The sequence below is a fragment of the Nyctibius grandis genome, chromosome 4 (assembly GCF_013368605.1).
Source record: "Nyctibius grandis isolate bNycGra1 chromosome 4, bNycGra1.pri, whole genome shotgun sequence".
Taxonomy (NCBI): domain Eukaryota; kingdom Metazoa; phylum Chordata; class Aves; order Nyctibiiformes; family Nyctibiidae; genus Nyctibius; species Nyctibius grandis.
Genome location: NC_090661.1, coordinates 1870780 through 1889434, shown reverse-complemented (window position 1 = coordinate 1889434; position 18655 = coordinate 1870780). Strand labels below are relative to the sequence as shown.

Genomic DNA, 18655 nt, shown 5'->3' with positions numbered 1-18655 from the left:
CGGCGGTGCGGACAGAGGGGATGATGATGCCTTTTCAACGAGTGCAAGATAAAAACTGTTTCTTCTTTTCCCTATGACAAAAAAAAAACAAAACGCCTTTCCAAGAAAAGAAATCAAGAAGAGGGGGAGGATGATGCACAGCAGTGCTGTGACTTGGGGACCTTTCAGTTATTTGCAATTAATTTAGTGAAATCACAGAATCCCAGAATCAATCGGGTTGGAAGAGCCCTCTGGGATCATCAAGTCCAACCATTGCCCTGACACCACCATGGCAACTAGACCAGGGCACTAAGTGCCATGGCCAGTTTTGTCTTAAACCCCTCCAGAGATGGTGACTCCACCACCTCCCTGGGCAGCCCCTTCCAATGGCTAATGACCCTTGCTGAGAAGAAAAGGACGTGGAGAAGGAAGGACATGGAGCTGTTGGAGCGAGTCCAGAGGAGGCCATGAAGATGAGCAGAGGGCTGGAGCCCCTCTCCTATGAAGACAGGCTGAGAGGGTTGGGGCTGTTCAGCCTGGAGAAGAGAAGGCTCTGGGGAGACCTTCTAGCACCTTCCAGTACCTGAAGGGGCTACAGGAAAGCTGGAGAGGGGCTTTTTACAAGGGCATGGAGTGACAGGATGAGGGGGAACGGTTTTAAACTGAAAGAGGGGAGATTGAGATGAGATATTAGGAAGAAATTCTTTCCTGTGAGGGTGGTGAGACCCTGGCCCAGGTTGCCCAGAGAAGCTGTGGCTGCCCCCTCCCTGGCAGTGTTCAAGGCCAGGTTGGATGGGGCTTGGAGCAACCTGGTCTAGTGGAAGGTGTCCCTGCCTGTGGCAGGGGGTTGGAACTAGATGATCTTTAAGGTCCCTTCCAACCCAAACCATTCTATGATTCTATGATCATTGTAACCTGGCTGAAAACAACCACTTATCCTTCAACTGGGCTGTCAAAGCTCGTGTTAGACTGACAAGAACTGCTCGTTCCTGGCGCCGGTTGGAAGGTGCGCTCCCTCGGGCCCAGGGGAGGCTTTGGCTGTGATCCCTGTGCTCTTCCCAGAAGGGGCGTCGCTTCTGAGAAGCAGCCAGGCGTCCTGCCAGCGCTGCCAGCATCGCCAGCACCACCAGCACCACCAGTACCACCAGCACCACCAGCACCACCAGCATCACGCCCTGCTGCTGGAGGGGCGATGCCCCCCGGGATGCTGAGCTCCGGGGACCCCTGGGACAGGCAGGGGAGAAATGAAGAAGGGCAGAAACCTGCCGGGAGAGGGAAGGCAGCCAGCGAGTGGGTCGTTGGGTGTTTCTAATCAGGAGCAAACGAGGAGCCATTCATGACATTCTGCTCGCGGTGCTTCTGGCCAAAGCCACTTCCTTTGTGGCAAAAAAAAAAAAGAGCAAGATAAATAAAAACAAGGAAGAGGAGCTGTGACGCAACCGCAGTTACAAAACCGTTCCCAAGTCCCCCACGACCCCGCGGAGACAGGCACGGAGAGGAGCCCACAGGACGAGAGCGGGGACCTCCTGGTGAGCGGGGGATTTTCTTCTTCATGCCACTGTCCTGGGAGGATCTGCTTCAGGATATGGATCCGAAGGGAGCGTGAGATGCCAGGACACCGACGCTGATCTGCCCGAGCCCGCAGGACAGCCCTTGCCTGCTGCTCCACCAAAGCGAACAGTTAAGTGCAACGTTTTCCTTCACCCCTACCCCACCTTCCTTTCCTCCAGCCTCCGCTGCCAGCACCTACGTTCCTCCACGCTCTCCCAGTGACTGGCAGCCCTCTCCCCACATCCTCTCCCCGCTGCCCTGCTCTTGCCTTCTGCGTCTCCTGGTGAACCTCCCTCTCCCATCTCCCTCTCCCACCCCGCAATGCCCACTGATCTCCTCCCCGACACGTCCCGCTTGCCCTCCACTGGTGCCTTCCCAGCGCAGGGAGCTGGCGAGGGGCTGCACAGCTCCACCCCGGCTTCTCCAACCTGCTAACTCCTCGTCCGCTCTGACTGCAGCCAGGGACCACGTCCCACCACCTGCCTGGTGTCCATCCATGGAGCTGAACCAGACATCCCCACTTCCAACACCGCCCATACCGACCACCGAAGGATATCCCCCGTGCAGGGTAGACGTCACCGACGTGGCCATAGACGGTGTCACGCTGCTCATCTGCCTCTGCGGGCTGGTGGGGAACGGGGCTGTCCTCTGGCTCCTCGGCTTCCGCATCCGCAGGAACCCCATCACCGTCTACATCCTCAACCTGGCCGTCGCTGACTTCGCCTTCCTCCTCTTCATCGTCACCTCATCCCTCCTCTACATGATGGAGAACATCTCCTGCTCCACCGTTGTGTCCCTGAATTACCTGAGGTCGCTTTTTCTGCTCTCACTCTTCTCCTACAACATGGGCCTGTATCTCCTGACAGCCATCAGCATCGAGAGGTGCGTGTCCATCCTCTTCCCGCTCTGGTACCGCTGCCACCGCCCCCAGCACTTGTCCTCCGTGGTGTGTGCCCTGCTCTGGGCTCTCTCCATCGCTGTCATGGCTGCAGTGACTTCTCTGTGCCTGTTGCACGAGCACGAGCACTGCCGGCTGGCTCTCATCTCCATGTACGTCCTCAACTTCCTCATCTTTGCTCCACCCATGGCCATTTCGAGCACAATCCTCTTCATTAAGGTCCAGTGTGGCTCCCAGCAGCGCCAACCCGGGAGGCTCTACATCGTTATCTTCCTCATCGTCCTCTTCTTCCTCCTCTTCGCTCTTCCCCTCAGCATCTGGAATTTCCTGCAGCAGTTCAGCTACACCTTTGTGCCCTCCCAGGTTGTTTTCCTGCTCGCCTGCATCAACAGCAGCATCAAACCCATCATCTATGTCTTGGTGGGGAGCTGCCAGAGGCACTGCTCCTTGGTGTCCTTCCAGGTCGCCTTCCAGAGGGTCTTTAAGGAGCCGGGAGATAACATGGCATGCAGCAATGACACTGTGATGGACACGCTGGCCCCAGGCTGTTGAAGCCTCTCCACCGCTCTGCTGAAGTCCCCTGGGACAGCGGCTGAGGGTTTCCTTGAGTAACCAGATTAATAAATATCTGCCGTATTTCCCCCGATGTCACCCTCTCGCGATGTGATTCTGTCCCCTGCCGAAGAGGAGAGCGGGGCCATCGCCAAGGTCAATGCTGGGAGGGATGCTCTACGGGGAGCGTGGTGGAGCACGGCTGTCCTCCTCCCTGCCAGCCCACCCCAGGTCCTAGGGCACTATTCCCCCGAGGAGAACATGCCCCAGAGGACCACGTGTTCCCAAAAATGCCCTGCTTTTTGGGATGAGCATTGTCTTTGGGGGGGTAAAACCCATGCGGTGTCCTAAGCTCCTCTCCCCATCCCACATCCCATCCTCTCCGAGCTCTGCTCCCCTCCGGTGGGGGGGACCCCCAATGCCCTCCCATCCTGCTGGTACACGATTCCTGTATCTCGCTGCTGCCTGGTATCAATAAACAGCATCATGCACCCCGAGCTGCCCTCGGTCCTGGCTCCGTCTGGGTCCTGCTGCCGGCCAGGGGTGCGGGTGGAGGGAGGGGAGATGCACACAGGGCTTGTGTTCATCGGAGCAAAACTGATGCTGACTGCGCCGGCACAGCCGGTGTGGGCAGGATGGGCCCGGGGAACCTGTGGTCCCCAGCCCAGCCACCACCTTCCAGGAGCAGGTTGGTCACCACAGGCTCCACAGGGCATCACTCACCTCCCTATGGCTTTGCCAAGGTCTCAGGCTGTCACAAAGCCTCTCATCACCGCGGTGGGGAGAGCTGGGGGTGTGCAGACAGTGCCGGAGCCGGCAGCAGTGTGTCGGACGGCTCCGGACCAAACGCCGTCGTGGTGGGCCTCGGTTTCCCTCAGTGCCATCGTGGAGGTGGGAGGAAGGGACATTGCCCATCCTCGGGCTGCCCCGGGGACATGCTGGGCTGCTCGGTGCAGCCTCCTCCCGCACTGCCCCAGTGTCACATCACGGGCTGGTGCTCCTCCTGTCGTGATGAGCGCGGACCCCCACCACCTCCTGCACCCCTCCACCAGCTCCACCACGTCCCACAACTTCCCACCAGCCCCACCACCTCCTGCACCCCCCCGCCAGCCCCACCATGTCCCACACTTTCCCACCAGCCCCACCACATCCCACACCTTCCCACCAGCCCCACCACCTCCTGCACCCCCCCGCCAGCCCCACCATGTCCCACACTTTCCCACCAGCCCCACCACATCCCACACCTTCCCACCAGCCCCACCATGTCCCACACTTTCCCACCAGCCCCACCACATCCCACACCTTCCCACCAGCCCCACCATGTCCCACACTTTCCCACCAGCCCCACCACATCCCACACCTTCCCACCAGCCCCACCACCTCCTGCACCCCCCCGCCAGCCCCACCATGTCCCACACCTTCCCACCAGCCACACCACCTCCTGTACCCCCCTGCCAGCCCCACCACGTCCCACACCTTCCCACCAGCCTCACCACCTCCTACACCCCTCCGCCAGCCCCACCATGTCCCACACCTTCCCACCAGCCCCACCACCTCCTACAACCCTCCGCCAGCCCCACCATGTCCCACACCTTCCCACCAGCCACACCACCTCCTACACCCCTCCGCCAGCCCCACCATGTCCCACACCTTCCCACCAGCTCCACCACATCCCACACCTTCCCACCAGCCCCACCACCTCCTGCACCCCCCACCAGCCCCACCACGTCCCACACCTTCCCACCAGCCCCCCCACCTCCTGCACCCCCCTGCCAGCCCCACCAAGTCCCACACCTTCCTACCAGCCCCACCACCTCCTGCACCCCCCCGCCAGCCCCACCACTTCCCACACCTTCCTACCAGCCCCACCACCTCCTGCACCCCTCCGCCAGCCCCACCACGTCCCACACCTTCCCACCAGCCTCACCACCTCCTGTACCCCCCTGCCAGCCCCACCACGTCCCACACCTTCCCACCAGCCCCACCACCTCCTACACCCCTCCACCAGCCCCACCATGTCCCACACCTTCCCACCAGCCCCACCACCTCCTACACCCCTCCGCCAGCCCCACCACGTCCCACACCTTCCCACCAGCCCCACCACCTCCCACCGCCCCCCCCCAGCCCCACGCCTGAGGCTCCGGTGCCTCCCTAGGGGCTGCTCACCCCAGGCCACCCCATGAGGTTTTGGGGGGCTGTTTCTCGAGCAGACCCGCACTCTGCAGAGCAGCTGAGTTCACCCCACGATGTCCCAGCCCCTCGCACCACCACCCCCCCCCTCCACCCCCGGGAGCGACCGGAGAGGAACGGGAGGCGGCGGCTGGAGCCAGCGGCGTTTATTGGGGCGGGAGGAGCGGGGCCGGGGCCGGGGCCGGGGCCGGGGGGCAGCGCAGCCCCGGCGGGAGGAGCGGAGGCTTTGCCGGGGTTTCCCGTAGGCGGTGCCCGAACCGGGGGGACAGGAGCGGGGCTGCCGGGCACCGTCCGCCGGAGCCCTCGCAGCGAGCCCCGGGGAGCCCCGGGGAGCCCGGGGGCTGGGGCAGGGGGGCAGGCGGGCCCCGAGAGGGTGTCGGGAGGGTGTCGGGAGGGCTCCCGGAGCGCTCCCATCGCCTCTGCCCTCGCTGGAGGGCAGCAAAGCCCGGCGGGAGCCATCGCGGCCGGGGAGCGGGAGGGAGCGGGAGGGAACGGGACGGGGATGGGATGGGGATGGGATGGGATGGAGACAGCGATGAGGATGGGGATGGGGATAGGATGAGGATGGGGATGGGATGGGGATGGGATGGGATGGAGACAGTGATGAGGACGGGGATGGGGTGGGGATGAAGATGGGGATGAAGATGGGGATGGGAATAGCATGGGGATGGGATGGGAATGGGGTTGGGGTGTGGATGGGGATAGGATGAGCGAGGGATGGGAATGGGGTTGGGGTGTGGATGGGGATAGGATGAGGATGGGATGGGGATGGAGTTGGGGTGTGGATGGGGATAGGATGAGCGAGGGATGGGGATGGAGTTGGTATGGGGCTGGGGACAGGGATAGGATGGGGATAGGATGGGGATAGGATAGGGATGGAGATTGGGATGGGATGGGGATGGAGTTGGGATGGCGATGGCATGGGGATAGGATGGGTATGGGATGAAGATGAGGATGGGGATGAGAATGGGGATAAGGATGGTAATGGGATGGTGATGGAGTTGGGGTGGGGATGGGGATGAGGATGGGGACAGGGACAAGATGGGATCAGGACAGGATGGGATAAGGGATGGGATGCATCCCGACACACAGCCACAGGAAGGTGACCTGCAGGTGGGCAGCTGAGCATGAAGCCAGGGTGGGCAGCATGGCTGGTGTGACCAGTGGTGGCTTGTTAGCTGGAGATCGTGGTGACCCCCGTCTCTTCAAAGACTCTCTGGAAGGCGACCTGGAAGGACACCAAGGAGCAGCGCCTCCGGCAGCTCCCCACCAAGAAGTAGATGAAGGGGTTGATGCTGCTGTTGATGCAGGCGAGCAGGAAAACAACCTGGGAGGGCATGACAGTGTAGTTGAACTGCTGCAGGAACTTCCAGACACTGAGGGGAACTCCAAAAATGAGAAAGAAGAGGACAGTGAGGAAGATAACGATGTAGAGCCTCTTGGGTTGACGTCGCTTGGAGCCACACAGGACCTTAATGAAGAGGATCACATTGGAAATGACCATGGGTGGAGCAAAGATGAGGAAGTTGAGGACGTACATGGAGATGAGAGCCAGCCGGCAGTGCTCGTACTCGTGCAACAGGCACAGAGAAGTCACTGCAGCCATGACAGCGATGGAGAGGGCCCAGAGGAGGGCACACACCACGGAGGACAAGTGCTGGGGGCGGTGGCAGCGGTACCAGAGCGGGAAGAGGATGGACACGCACCTCTCGATGCTGATGGCTGTCAGGAGATACAGGCCCATGTTGTAGGAGAAGAGTGAGAGCAGAAAAAGCGACCTCAGGTAATTCAGGGACACAACGGTGGAGCAGGAGATGTTCTCCATCATGTAGAGGAGGGATGAGGTGACGATGAAGAGGAGGAAGGTGAAGTCGGCGACGGCCAGGTTGAGGACATAGACTGTGATGGGGTTCCTGCGGATGCGGAAGCCGAGGAGCCAGAGGACGGCCCCGTTCCCCAGCAGCCCGCAGAGGCAGAAGAGCAGCGTGACTCCGTCTATGGCCACGTCGGTGACGTCTACCCTGCACGGGGGATATCCTTCGGTGGTCGGTGTGGGTGGTGTTGGAAGTGGGGCTGTCTGGTTCAGCTCCATGGCGGGAGGTGGGACGTGGTCCCTGGCTGTGGTCAGAGCGGACGAGGAGTTAGTGGGACCCCGAAAGATGTGTCAGGGTGAGGGGTGGCACAGCAGGGCTGGGGGCAGGGGGGTGAGGGAGGGCTGGGAAGGCGGCCACCTCGCCAGTGATGGGCTGGGGGGGTGAGTGCAGAGGAGAGGTTGGAGGGGCTCCCAGAACCCCGAGGGAGGACGCGTGTGGGAGCGGTGAGAGGGGCTGCGGGGAGCTCCGGGGAGACGCGAGCAGTTCCCCGGGCTGGGCTCCGGTGCCAGACCCCTACCTTTCCTGGGGCCGACCCGCCTGCGCGTCCGAGCAGGGCACGCTCCCTCCCTCCGGCTCTCCTTGCCACGATCTTCTCAGATGAGGAGAACTGGGGTCTCCGGGTCCTCAGAAGACCCGAGCAGCCCGTCTCTCCTCCGAATGGAGCTGCTTTTGGGGCGTTTCTGCAAGATCACGGGTCAGGTGGTAGGAGAGCGCTGGGCACTTTCAGAGACATCAGCCAGCCTCTTCTCCCATCAAATTCCTCTTGGTCTTGCGGGAAAGGAAATGGTTTTGTCCGAGAATACCCCAGAGGATGGATACTGCAGCAGCTACATCTTGCTGTGAAAGAATCTCGATGCTTTTAGGATTCAACCTGATATCTCATTAGGCTGGTAATTACCACCTTCCTAATTGTTTTCTTGGGCTCCAGTCTCTTCCCCCACCCTGCCCTGACGCTGGCATCCTTCGGAGATTGTTCATTACTGGGTGCATTTGTCTCTCCCCCGTCTTCGTCGTGCATCAGGCCTGGGTGGGAATTTGGGGTTTGAGCCATCGGTTTGGACTTGACCCCGCTCATCTGGGGGTTCAGGGCCCTCCTGGCCAGGCTGGTACCCACTGAGGGAAATGGGGGGGCTGGTGGCAAGAGGGCAGGGGGTGACCCAGCCGTAGGGCTGGGGGGAACGGCACAAATCCTCACCCCATCCCTCCCTGCACCCCTATACCAGCAGCACCCATTCATCCCCACTGGGGCCTTGGGGTGGCAGAGGAGGGCACCAACCAGAGGGGAGGGTGCCAAGGTGGGATGTGGGGGTCATGGTCTCTCCTTCCTCCCCAGAGCGGCACCGGCTGCCCTCTGTGTCCCCTCCAGCCGCTTGCCCCCCCTGTGCTGGTGGGGAGACATGGCTGGACAGCAGGCAAAGCACCCCCCCAGTGCCAGGTGCCCTCCAACAAGGGCAAAAAGCTGCTTCTTCAGCTCGTTAAGCCGGCTAATTGTCACTAGGACTAATAACACCCCTGCCCCGTCCCCACCAGCGTCACTGGGGTCACTGGGGGCTGCCCGCACCAGCCTGGTCCTGCTGGGCTGGGCGCCAGGGACAGGGCATGGCTCAGCATGGCACGGCACGGCCGGGCAGGGCTGGGCACGGCACATCACCTGGTGTGACGGAAGGGGTGGCACTGGTGGGGGGGGGGACCGGAGCTGTGAGTCACCCCCCCACACCCCACCCTCCACCCTGGACTTTGCCTCCCGTGGATGCTTGGGGCAATAAAACCCAGGCTGGGGGGGGGGGCAGGGTGTCGGGGGGTGCCCCCCTGCAGCAGGCACCCGGGGGGGCACACGCGTGTGTTTGCACCCACGAGGGTGGGGGTGCGAGGACACCCGTGGGCCCGTGGGCACCCTGCCCCGGTGACGGCCGCCGCCACGGGCGGGCCCGACGGGAGGGTGGGGGCCGCACCCTGGCCCGGGCGGGTGCCACCCGCCACCCTGTCCCCATCCTCGCCGAGGCCAGGCAGGCTCCACCGGCCGCCCCCATGCAGGCAGAGCGCGGGGGGCAGAGACCGGGACCCCCCGAGGCCGAGGTCAAGGTGGTCGTCGTGGGGGACGGGGGCTGCGGGAAGACGTCTCTGCTGGTGGCCTTCGCCAGGGGGGACTTCCCCAAGGTACCGGCTTCCCTGTCCCCCGGGACCTCACCCCCGTGGGACCCGGTCGCGGTGGGGTCACAGTCCCCGAGCAGCCCCCCACGCAGCTGGGGAGGCTCCGGGAGCGGTGGCACGGGCAAAGGGCGGCGGAGGGGGTACGGGATGGGCACAGCGGTGGCAGCGGGGACGTTTGCCACAGGACATGGGGCCAGGGGGGCTGGGGCACGGGGTGGCATAGCCTGGGGCTGATGGGGGTCCAGGGCAGCCCCCCCTCGGCGGGCAGCCGGGCACCTCTGCCTCGTCTGGGGGGCCAAGGGACGGGGAGCGGGGTCTGACCCGCAGCCAGGGCACATACGGGACCCGGGGGGTGCGGGGAGGGTGGCAGCCCACAGAGACCCCAGCAGCTCTGTCCCGGTCCCCCCAGGTCCCACCGGGGCATCCCACCTGCCTGAGGGGGCCGCAGTCCTGGGGCTGGGGGGGACAGGAGCGTCCCCACCCCACCTGCCCCACAGAGGCACCACCATCTCCTGCCCCCCCCGTGGGTACCTCCCTGTGCCCTGTCCTGGGCACACATCTCCGATGGGGTCCCCCCTGCCCCTGCCCACGGGCAGGTGGGACCTGTCTCACACCTCCCTTGTCCCCTGCCAGGTCTACGTCCCCACCGTGTTCGAGAAGTACACGGCCTCCCTCCAGGTCGGTGACAAGCCCGTGAAGACCCACCTCTGGGACACGGCAGGTGGGACACGAGGGGACAAGGCAGGCAGTTGTGCCCTCCCACCGCCCCCAGCCTGTGGGTTTTGGGGTGTCCCACACCTGTGGGTCATGCCTTGGGGGGTGTCCCCATGCATGGGCCATGGGAGATGGGGATGTCACCCTCAGCAGTGCTGCCCTTCTGTCCCCAGAGCCCCACGGTGCCCCCAGGCTGGAGGGGCAGACGTGGTCCCAGGCTGGGAGCGACCCAGCCCAGTGAGGAACTTGTCTGTAATGGTCTGCTTCTCCACCCGGCAGGACAGGAAGACTACGACAGGCTTCGCCCGCTGTCCTACTCGGACGCCAACGTTGTCCTCATCTGCTTCGATGTCACCAACCCCAACAGTTATGACAACATCCTAACAAAGGTACCACAGCGCCCGGGGGGAGCTGCTCCCACCCCACGGCAGGTGGCGTGGAGCTGGGGCTGCTGCCCGTCCCATGTCCCCATCCCCTGGGTGACATGTGTCCCTGTCACCTGGGTGACATGTGTCCCCCCTCCCCGCAGTGGTACCCGGAGGTGAACCACTTCTGCAAGGGTGTCCCGGTGCTGCTGGTGGGCTGCAAGACCGACCTGCGGAGGGACCGGTCGGTGCTGCGCAAGCTGCAGGAGGGACGTCTGGAGCCCATCTCCTACCAGCAGGCAAGTGCCACCCCCCAAGGGGCAGGTAGAGCTTGGCCAGGGGAGGGTCAGGCTGGACATGAGGAAGCATTTCTTCTCAGCAAGGGTCATTAGCCATTGGAAGGGGCTGCCCAGGGAGGTGGTGGAGTCACCATCTCTGGAGGGGTTGAAGAAAAGCCTGGCCATGGCACTTAGTGCCCTGGTCTAGTTGCCATGGTGGTGTCAGGGCAATGGTTGGAATCGATGAGCCCAGAGGGCTCTTCCAACCTGGTTGATTCTGGGATTCTGGGATGCCCCCCAGCACGGGGCGGTGGGGGAGCCGGGGTCCCCGGGGAGGGTCTGACCCTATGGCTCCCCGCAGGGAGAGGCCATGGCCCGGCAGGTCCACGCCGTGTCCTACTTGGAGTGCTCGGCCAAGCACCAGGAGAACGTCGAGGACATCTTCGCGGAGGCCTGCAGCGCCGCCCTCCGTGCCGCCCGCCGGAGCCAGCGCCAGAGGAGACCCAAGAGGGACTGCGTGCTCTGCTGAGCCCCCCACCCCTGGCACAGGCCCCTGCGACCTGCTGCTGTCCCACCAGCTTGGGACAACGCCGCAGCCCCCCAGCTGCTCCCAGACCTCCGCTGCCACCACTGCCACGCTCCTGGCCCCCCAAAAACCGGCTGTGGGTTGCCATGGGGTGCCAGCAGGAAGGCAACCCCTCGGGCACGAAGAAACTGTCCCACCAAGGACCCCGGCGGCCGAGCGTCCCCTGCCAGCCCGCCCGCACCAAGCCCCGCAGGCACACGGGGGCTGGGAGCAGAGAACGGATTTTTGGGGGGGGGGTTCCCCTTCCCGCTGGCAGGCCAGCGCGGGAGGGGTGGCACGGGGTGATCTCGGTGCGGTTCTGCCATTAAAGCCCAACACTGGTCAGCGTGGCACCGGTCCCTGCGGGCCGGAGCAGCCTCGGCACCGGGGAGACGGGGTCTGCCACGGACCCGCTGCGGCCGGGCGGCCTCCGGGCACGGGCCCCCGCCGGCTTTGTGGGGCGTGTGTGTGCATGGATATAGGGGGGTGAGGTGTGTGTGCTGTGTGTATATGGGGTGTGGGTTGCGTGTATATAGGGGTGTATGTGCATGTGCTGCATGTATACAGGTATGTGTGTGTGTGCTGTGTGTATATAGGTGTGTATGTGTACGTGCTGTGTGTATATAGGTGTGTAGGTGTGCTGCATGTATATAGGGTGTGGGCTGCGTGTATATAGGGGTGTGGGCTGCGCGTATATAGGTGTGTAGGTGTGTGCTGCATGTATATAGGGCGGGGTGTGTGTGTGCTGTGTGTATATAGGTGTGTAGGTGTGTGTGCTGCGTGTATGTAGGTATGTGTGCTGCATGTGTATAGGTGTGTATGTGTGTGCTGCATGTATATAGGTGTGTGTGTGCTGCGTGTATATAGGTGCGTATGCATGTGTGCTGCAAGTATATATGGGTGTGTGCTGCATGTATATAGGTGTGTATGTGTGTGCTGCGTGTATATAGATGTGTATGTGTATGTGCTGCATGTATATAGGTGTGTGTGTGCTGCATGTATATAGGTGTATGCATGTGTGCTGCATGTATATAGGTGTGTAGGTGTGTGCTACGTGTATATGGGGGGGTGTGTGTGCTGCATGTATATAGGTGTGTGTGTGCTGCATATATATGGGGGGGTGTGTGCTGCATGTATACAGGTGTGTATATGTGTGCTATGTATATACAGGTGTGTATGTGTGTGCTGCGTGTATATAGTTGTGTGTGTGCTGCATGTATATAGGGGTGTGGGCTGCGTGTATATAGGGGTGTGCGTGCATGTGCTGCATGTATACAGGTATGTGTGTGTGTGCTGTGTGTATATAGGTGTGTATGTGTACGTGCTGTGTGTATATAGGTGTGTAGGTGTGCTGCATGTATATAGGGTGTGGGCTGCGTGTATATAGGGCGGGGTGTCTGTGTGTTCTGTGTGTATATGGGTGTGTAGGTGTGTGTGCTGCATGTGTATAGGTGTGTATGTATGTGCTGCATGTATATAGGGGTGTGTGTGCTGCATGTATATAGGTGTGTATGTGTATGTGCTGTGTGTATATAGGTGTGTAGGTGTGTGCTGCATGTATATAGGTGTGTAGGTGTGTGCTGCGTGTATATAGGTGTGTGTGTGCTGCATGTATATAGGTGTGTATGCGTGTGTTGCGTGTATATAGGGATGTGTGTGTGCTGTGTGTATATAGGTGTGTAGGTGTGTGTGCTGCGTGTATACAGGTGTGTGTGTGTGTGCTGCGTGTATGTAAGGGTGTGGACTGCGTGTATATAGGCATGTAGGTGTGTGTGCTGCGTGTATACAGGTGTGTGTGCGTGTGTAGGGGTCGTGCACGTGTGCCCGCCCGTGTTTCCATGCCCGCATGTACATATACCGTTTTTACGTAGGTGTCAGCGTGTGCGCGCACACGCGCGCGTGCACCCGCACGCACATCCATGCACCCGTACATACGCGCACTCCCGCGTGCCCCCGGCTCTCCGCCCACAGATCCCCCACGCGCGACCGTGCACACGCGTGCGGGCGGGGGTGAAGCCCGGGCGGCCGCAGGTGCGCGGGGGGGGGCGGTTGTCGGTGCTCCCCCCGGCCCTGCCCGCACCGGCCCCGGGGCTCCCCCCGCCGCCGCCCCCCCCGGGACCACGCGCGGGAGGGGCGGGGCCAGGCGGGGCGGGGCCAAGCCGGGGAGGGGCCAGTCTCCAGGCCGCGCGTGCGCACTCGCTCCCGCCCCGGCGCCGAGGCGGGCCGGGCCGGGCCGGGCCGGGGAGAGGAGGGGAGGGGTGTGCGGCGCATGCGCGTAACGGGCGGCGGGGGAGGCGGCGGGGGGGTCAGGGGAGGTTGAGGGCGGCGCAGGCGCAGTGCGGCGGCCGAGTCAGTGTGTATGTGAGACTCTGACGGGTTCAAAATGGCGGCGGCGGCTCCTGTGTGAGGAGGGGAACGGGGTCCCGGCCGGGGGGGCGGCGGGGCACGGCGCGGCGGGGGGCGGGCGGCGGCGGGGCGCGGGCGGCGAGGCCGGCGGTGGCACGGCACCCCGCGGCGGGGAGGTGCGGCGGGGCGCGGCGGCGGCGGCGGCGGCGGGGGGAGCGGCGCCGGGCCGGGGAGCGGGGCCCGCGGGAGCGGGCAGCGGCCCGGGGCGGCCGGTGGGGCTGTCAACGCCCGCTCGCCGCGGCGGTCGCGCCGGTAGCGGCGGGGCGCGGGGGGGCGGTGCGGCGGGGCCGGAGGGGCGCGGGGCGGCGCGGCCGGCGGGCCGGGCCCGGGCCCGGGACGCGATCGCTGCCTGACCCGGGGGTTCCTCCTCCGTCTCTTCTGTTTCTCCCCGTCTCGGCGCTAGAAGAGGACAAAGGCGCAGGAGAGACCTGGTGAGCCACTCGCTGGGGGCGAGGGGGGGGGGCTCCGGCGCCGGCCCGCCGACCCCTAAGTTTCCGCGAGTCCCCGGAGAGGGGCCGGGCGGCGGGCACCGATCGCCGCCCCCCCCGCACCGGGTCGTACCGCGGGCGGCGGGGCCGCTGCCCCAGCCGGGAGGGTGCGGGCGGGTCTCCCCTTCCTTGCGGTCCCCGGGAGGTCGGGCCGGGAAGTTGGTGGGCAGGGGGCGGCGGGGCGGGCGGCTCCCGGGGCCGGAGGGTGCTGGCTGACAGCTCCCTGGGGACTGACGTCCTGAGCGGCCGGCCCAGGGCTTCCCCCCGCCGCCGCTTTGTTCTACCGGACGGGGCTGCCTCCCTCCTGCCCCGGCGGGGAGCGGGGCGGGGGGGAGCGAGGCCGCGGCGGTGGGGCCGGCCCGGGACGGGGGTGGGATGGGGCTGGGGGTTCGCCTCGGGCTGTGGCAGCGGGTGTTGCGAGCGGGCTGGCTTGGCCGGTGCGTTGCACTCCGGTTGTCCGGGTGTTTATAAACAAGAGTTTAGCAAGTGTAGGGAAGCTGCTGAGTGCCTTGGAGCTGGGAAGCCCCGTCCTGAGCGGTGCGGGCGGCGGGGATGGGGGAGATGCTAACAGGACGTGAACCTCTCTGCTGTCAAACCGTGCTCGGAGGGTCGGGGCAGAGCAGGGTGAAACAAGTTCTCTCCACACTATTATAGTGGTTCTGTAACACTACATGGGGCAGCAGGTCCCTTCCCCGAAGGTCTGGTGTGGGGATTAAGAGCAGCAATCTATCTAGGCTTTGGTTTCATTCAGTTCCTTTGAAAAAAAAAAAAAAAGTTTAGGTGCCATCTGACACCTCGGGAGGTTTTCCCGTGTTACTGTGTGGTGTCACAAGGTGGCAGGTTTTGAGATCTGAGCATGTAGGTGTTCTCAAGACAGGAGTTAGTCCCCTACCTGCAGCCATGCTGTGTGTAGGAGAGATCCCATACGCTTTTCCTGCTCTTGGGAGATGTTCGGGACCTGTGTAGCTTTTCCCCAGTGCCACGGTGCAGGATATCCAGAGGACAGCAATCGTGTTGGTCCGAGGGGTTGGTTCTCTAACGCATAATCTGGTACTCTGGGGCAACCAGGCTGCTCCCTGACTGCTGTGGAGCGTTTGACAGCAGCTTGCCTGCTCGGTGGGCCAACTGAGCTGCCACTTGTCCTGGTAGCAGTGCGGAGCAGAGGCCTTTTCCTGCTCAGAGACCTGCAGCTCATGTCATGTTACAGAACAGCTGGTGAAGTCATTTACCCTAGGTCATGCCTAAAGTTAGACTGGGAGTGTTAAAAGTTGAGCTGGGCTCATCCAGTGTTCGCTTAGCCCTGCGTAGTGGTGTGGAATGGGCCTCAAAATGAGTAAAGAAATGAGGGATGTAGGCGTCTCGTGTCTGTGTGCGCTGCTTCACTATTTCCCTCTGACTTCAAAGGAGGAAGAGGAGGAAGACAGCAGTCCTGGCGTGTCCTTCTCGCTCTCTTCAGAAGAGTCGGAGATGGAGCCCGAGGAAGAAAGGATCCGTTACAGCCAAAGACTGGTCAGTATTGGCCCTTAACGGTCACATTCTATTCTTGGTTCTCTTGCAACTGCGGAAAGAAAAGGCTTTTACTGGCAACAGATTTAAAGAACCCAAGAAAGTGTTGGTGGTGGATGGTGGCAGCCTGCTCAGAAGTGGCAGCACTCAGCTGGCGGAGGGTTAGGTGGCTTCCTGGGTCCTGTTTGTGTCAGAGTTTGCCCCAACGAAGGGCCCTTGGCTGCGGAACTCTGGGAGAGGGGAAGGTTGGAGTCTGGATAAGATACTTTGCGAAGCTGCTGGATAGAAATACGAAGTGAGTGTTGGTGTAGTTTCTGGCACAGCAGGTTTTCTCCATGTGTTTGAAACAAGCAGAGAAGCTGAAATACTGCGTGTTACCATTGTGTTGGCCTGGACTTGATTTGAGTGTGCTGCAAAATCGACAAAACCAGCTTCAAGCTCAGATTTACTTGTGCTTGTGCACATGTGCACGTGTCTTCTCCGGGTGTTTTCTGTCAGAGGGAGCTGTTCCAAAAGCCAGGTCCTAGTTAGGCCCTGTCAGGAGCTCTGGCTTGTCACCGCTCTGAACAGCGGTGCTGTTCAGGGGACTGCACAAAGCCACTGGTCTGGGAGTTGGGCTGTAACTGTGAGCAGTTTGGGAGCAGCTGCTCCAGGAGTCTGACACGATATTCCCGGAGATCCTGGGGAAGGAGGGAAGCTGCTGTGTGTCCAGCGGGTCAGTATCACGTTGTTTTGAGGCAGTTGTAAACCCCCTGGGAAGGGTAAATGTCAGCTCTGATAGCTGAGGCTGCGACGGGGTTCCTCTGAGTCACAGCCATACGTGTACCCTCACCTTCAAGGTGCCATCTGTAAAGGTAAATCCTTATCCTTTAATACTCTGAAATCATTTGGTGCGAGGCAGCGTGGTACTCGGCGGTAAGCTTTGCCCTCGAGAGTGAGCAGTTCTTGTTGCTCTTTTGTTGCTGTTGCTTATTGACCTTCTCCCTCGTCCTGACGCACTTGGTCCCACAACTGTGCAGCTCAAGGTGCTGGTTTGACTGGGGAGTGACCATTTCTATAGTCAACAGTCAAGGTGGCAGGATAGCTTCTCTTGGAGGCAATGCCAGCTTCAGGTTTTGATTAAACTACATTCTTAGCTACACTTTGACCAGCTGAAGTAACCCAAAATGGCTGGACAAAGATGAGGCAGATGAAGGGGACTAGCAGCCAGGAACTTACCAGTTTAAAAATGCTTACAATCTCCTAAAGAAAAATCATCAGGAAGAGTTACTGTCCTGGTGTAGGTGGCCTGGACTCCAGCAGAATGTGCTAAGCTGGATAAATGGCTGCACGCTGATGAGCTACGTGCTTAAGGGGCTTGGGAAGGCACATGGGCAGCAAGCAGGGGATGAGGCTCACCTAGGCTGCTGTGGCCTCGTGTGTGTTGTCTGTGCTGGCCTGCAGCCCGGAGGAGGCATGACCCCTGTGTGGTAGGTGAGGCTGAGCTTAGGTCTCCTGCTTCTCTTTTCCTGGGAACTTCCAGCTTGTTGCGCTCGATTGCTATGTTAGTGAAGCTCCCTTGTTGAAGGACCTTAAAAGGATTCTTTTTTTCCCCAAGATGTGTGCTTTGAAATGTGGGGAGCTGTCCTCTTAGCTAGTGTTTCTGCAGAACAACGTATCACTGGTGAATTATCCAGGAAGACAAAAGTGCTGAATATGACTTATTTGAATATCCTGCTCCTCCGTATCCCTTGGTCTTGGGAGTTGGTTTTAACGTGCCTACATTAAAACTTCTAGGTAGGGGAACAGGTAGTTGGTAGTACAGTATATTTCTGCTGCTGTAAGTTGTTTCTTGTGTGTGACTGGGGATCAATCTGGGTGTGATAGCAAAAGAACAAACATATTTAATGTAAAAGAAAAAATCCAAGTGTCATAGTAGTCCCACCAGCCAAACAGCCTTGGCCGGGATAGTTTATAGTGGTGAAGGGGCTGAATTAATTGCATGGGCAAGAAGCATGGTTTGATGATACCAGTGGCCTGAGATGTCAAGAGAAGCTTGCAATCTGGTGTGCCAGAGTAATTACACCAACAGCGTCTTTTGGTGTGTCACCCTGGCCTTCAAACCAGGCCAGCTTCCATCAGGGTGTAGAGGAATAGTTTTGTGTTATTTTATTTAGTGAGCAGCACTGTTACATTCCTCCAGTTCAACAAAAATCTGATCTGTGTATGTTTTCTGAATGGATTTGTCAGTATTGGTGAAAGCTCAGGGTTTTGAGGAGAAACTCAGCTCTGCGTCGATTGAGGAGATACCTCTGCTTCAGCCGTAGTCCTACAAGAACTCCCTGCCAGTTCACACATCCCTGTGTAGCTTAATGACATTGACATTAGGTGGGTCACTGCTCTAACCGCTTGCTTCCTAGTTCAGGCTCTACATCTGCAGCTCCCAGGATTATAAAGGCCTGGGTGAGCAGGTCTGGACGCAGGGGTATCACTGGGAGGACATCCTGCACCCATCTGAAACAATTAAACTGTGGAAGAAGCTGTGTCCTGGTGAGCTCTGGGGGGCTGACCCAGGTAGGGGAAGGCAGCCTGTGGGCAATGCTGGGTGAGTGGGGAGTTAAGGGATGTCTGTATTCCTCACCCAGAGATTTGTCTGGGCTTCCCTGCACTGTGAGTAGCAAAAGATGGGACTTGTCAGGAGCTCGGGAGTAGTTTTCTACTAAGGCTGTGTATATGTTGCTGCTCCTTGGCTCTGTAATGGTGCAGTACTTTGAGGACTGGTTTGAGGTGCTTTATAAGCTGTAGATGCATGTCTTGCAGGCCCTTAATCGAGCAGCTGAAATGCTCTATTGTATCCTGTGCCCTGAGTGACAGTCCAACGCTGGCACTAACAATGCAATGGTCCCTCTCTGAGACTTGGAAGTCTTCTGCTGACTGTCACTGGGTGGTCACACCCAGCCTACGTCACACCAAGCTGTTCAGCTCCCCACGAGGAGGCCAAGGGCACACTGGCACCTGGAGCTGGAGCCTGGACTTTTTAAAGGCAGGAGCAGCCTGGCTATGGACTAATAGCTCTGGAGAAAAAGAAGTTCAGTCGGTCTGGTGCTGTGGTGCTCAGGTACTCTGTCTGGACAGTTTCCTGACAGAGTATATTGTCAG

The 18655-nt window shown here is 60.9% G+C and overlaps 4 protein-coding genes across 4 annotated transcripts in view; 3 read left to right on the top strand and 1 right to left on the bottom strand.

Annotated features, from left to right (window-relative positions):
- Positions 1-1394: 1394 nt before the first annotated feature.
- Positions 1395-3074, top strand: LOC137662664 (mas-related G-protein coupled receptor member H-like). The gene is made up of 2 exons (XM_068399291.1): positions 1395-1659; positions 1989-3074. The coding sequence occupies exon 2, from the start codon at positions 2027-2029 to the stop codon at positions 2978-2980; it is 954 nt and encodes a 317-aa protein (XP_068255392.1). The 5' UTR covers positions 1395-1659; positions 1989-2026; the 3' UTR covers positions 2981-3074.
- A 3270-nt stretch (positions 3075-6344) lies between these two features.
- LOC137662888 (mas-related G-protein coupled receptor member H-like) lies at positions 6345-7262 on the bottom strand. Its single transcript, XM_068399616.1, has one exon. The coding sequence runs from the start codon at positions 7260-7262 to the stop codon at positions 6345-6347; it is 918 nt and encodes a 305-aa protein (XP_068255717.1).
- Positions 7263-9072: 1810 nt separating this feature from the next.
- Positions 9073-11081, top strand: RHOD (ras homolog family member D). Its single transcript, XM_068398271.1, has 5 exons — positions 9073-9201; positions 9829-9916; positions 10189-10298; positions 10439-10573; positions 10914-11081. Exons 1-5 carry the CDS (start codon positions 9073-9075, stop codon positions 11079-11081), a joined length of 630 nt encoding a protein of 209 aa, XP_068254372.1.
- Positions 11082-13465: 2384 nt separating this feature from the next.
- The window catches only part of KDM2A (lysine demethylase 2A), a 46923-nt gene continuing 41733 nt past the window's right edge, over positions 13466-18655 (top strand). Inside the window, exons 1-3 of the mRNA XM_068400131.1 lie at positions 13466-13520; positions 13927-13954; positions 15416-15520. Coding sequence (XP_068256232.1) covers positions 13501-13520; positions 13927-13954; positions 15416-15520 — 153 coding nt within the window. The 5' untranslated portion in view covers positions 13466-13500. The remainder of the gene's footprint in view (positions 13521-13926; positions 13955-15415; positions 15521-18655) is intronic.

What these genes read in the sequence shown, in the direction of transcription:
- LOC137662888 (XM_068399616.1), bottom strand. Translation starts at nt 7,262, where the DNA reads ATGGAGCTGAACCAGACAGCCCCACTTCCAACACCACCCACACCGACC.
- RHOD (XM_068398271.1), top strand. Translation starts at nt 9,073, where the DNA reads ATGCAGGCAGAGCGCGGGGGGCAGAGACCGGGACCCCCCGAGGCCGAG. An exon ending in CCACCTCTGGGACACGGCAG is followed by an intron (nt 9,917 to 10,188) that starts GTGGGACACGAG and finishes TCCACCCGGCAG; the next exon opens with GACAGGAAGACTACGACAGG. An exon ending in AGCCCATCTCCTACCAGCAG is followed by an intron (nt 10,574 to 10,913) that starts GCAAGTGCCACC and finishes GGCTCCCCGCAG; the next exon opens with GGAGAGGCCATGGCCCGGCA.
- LOC137662664 (XM_068399291.1), top strand. Translation starts at nt 2,027, where the DNA reads ATGGAGCTGAACCAGACATCCCCACTTCCAACACCGCCCATACCGACC.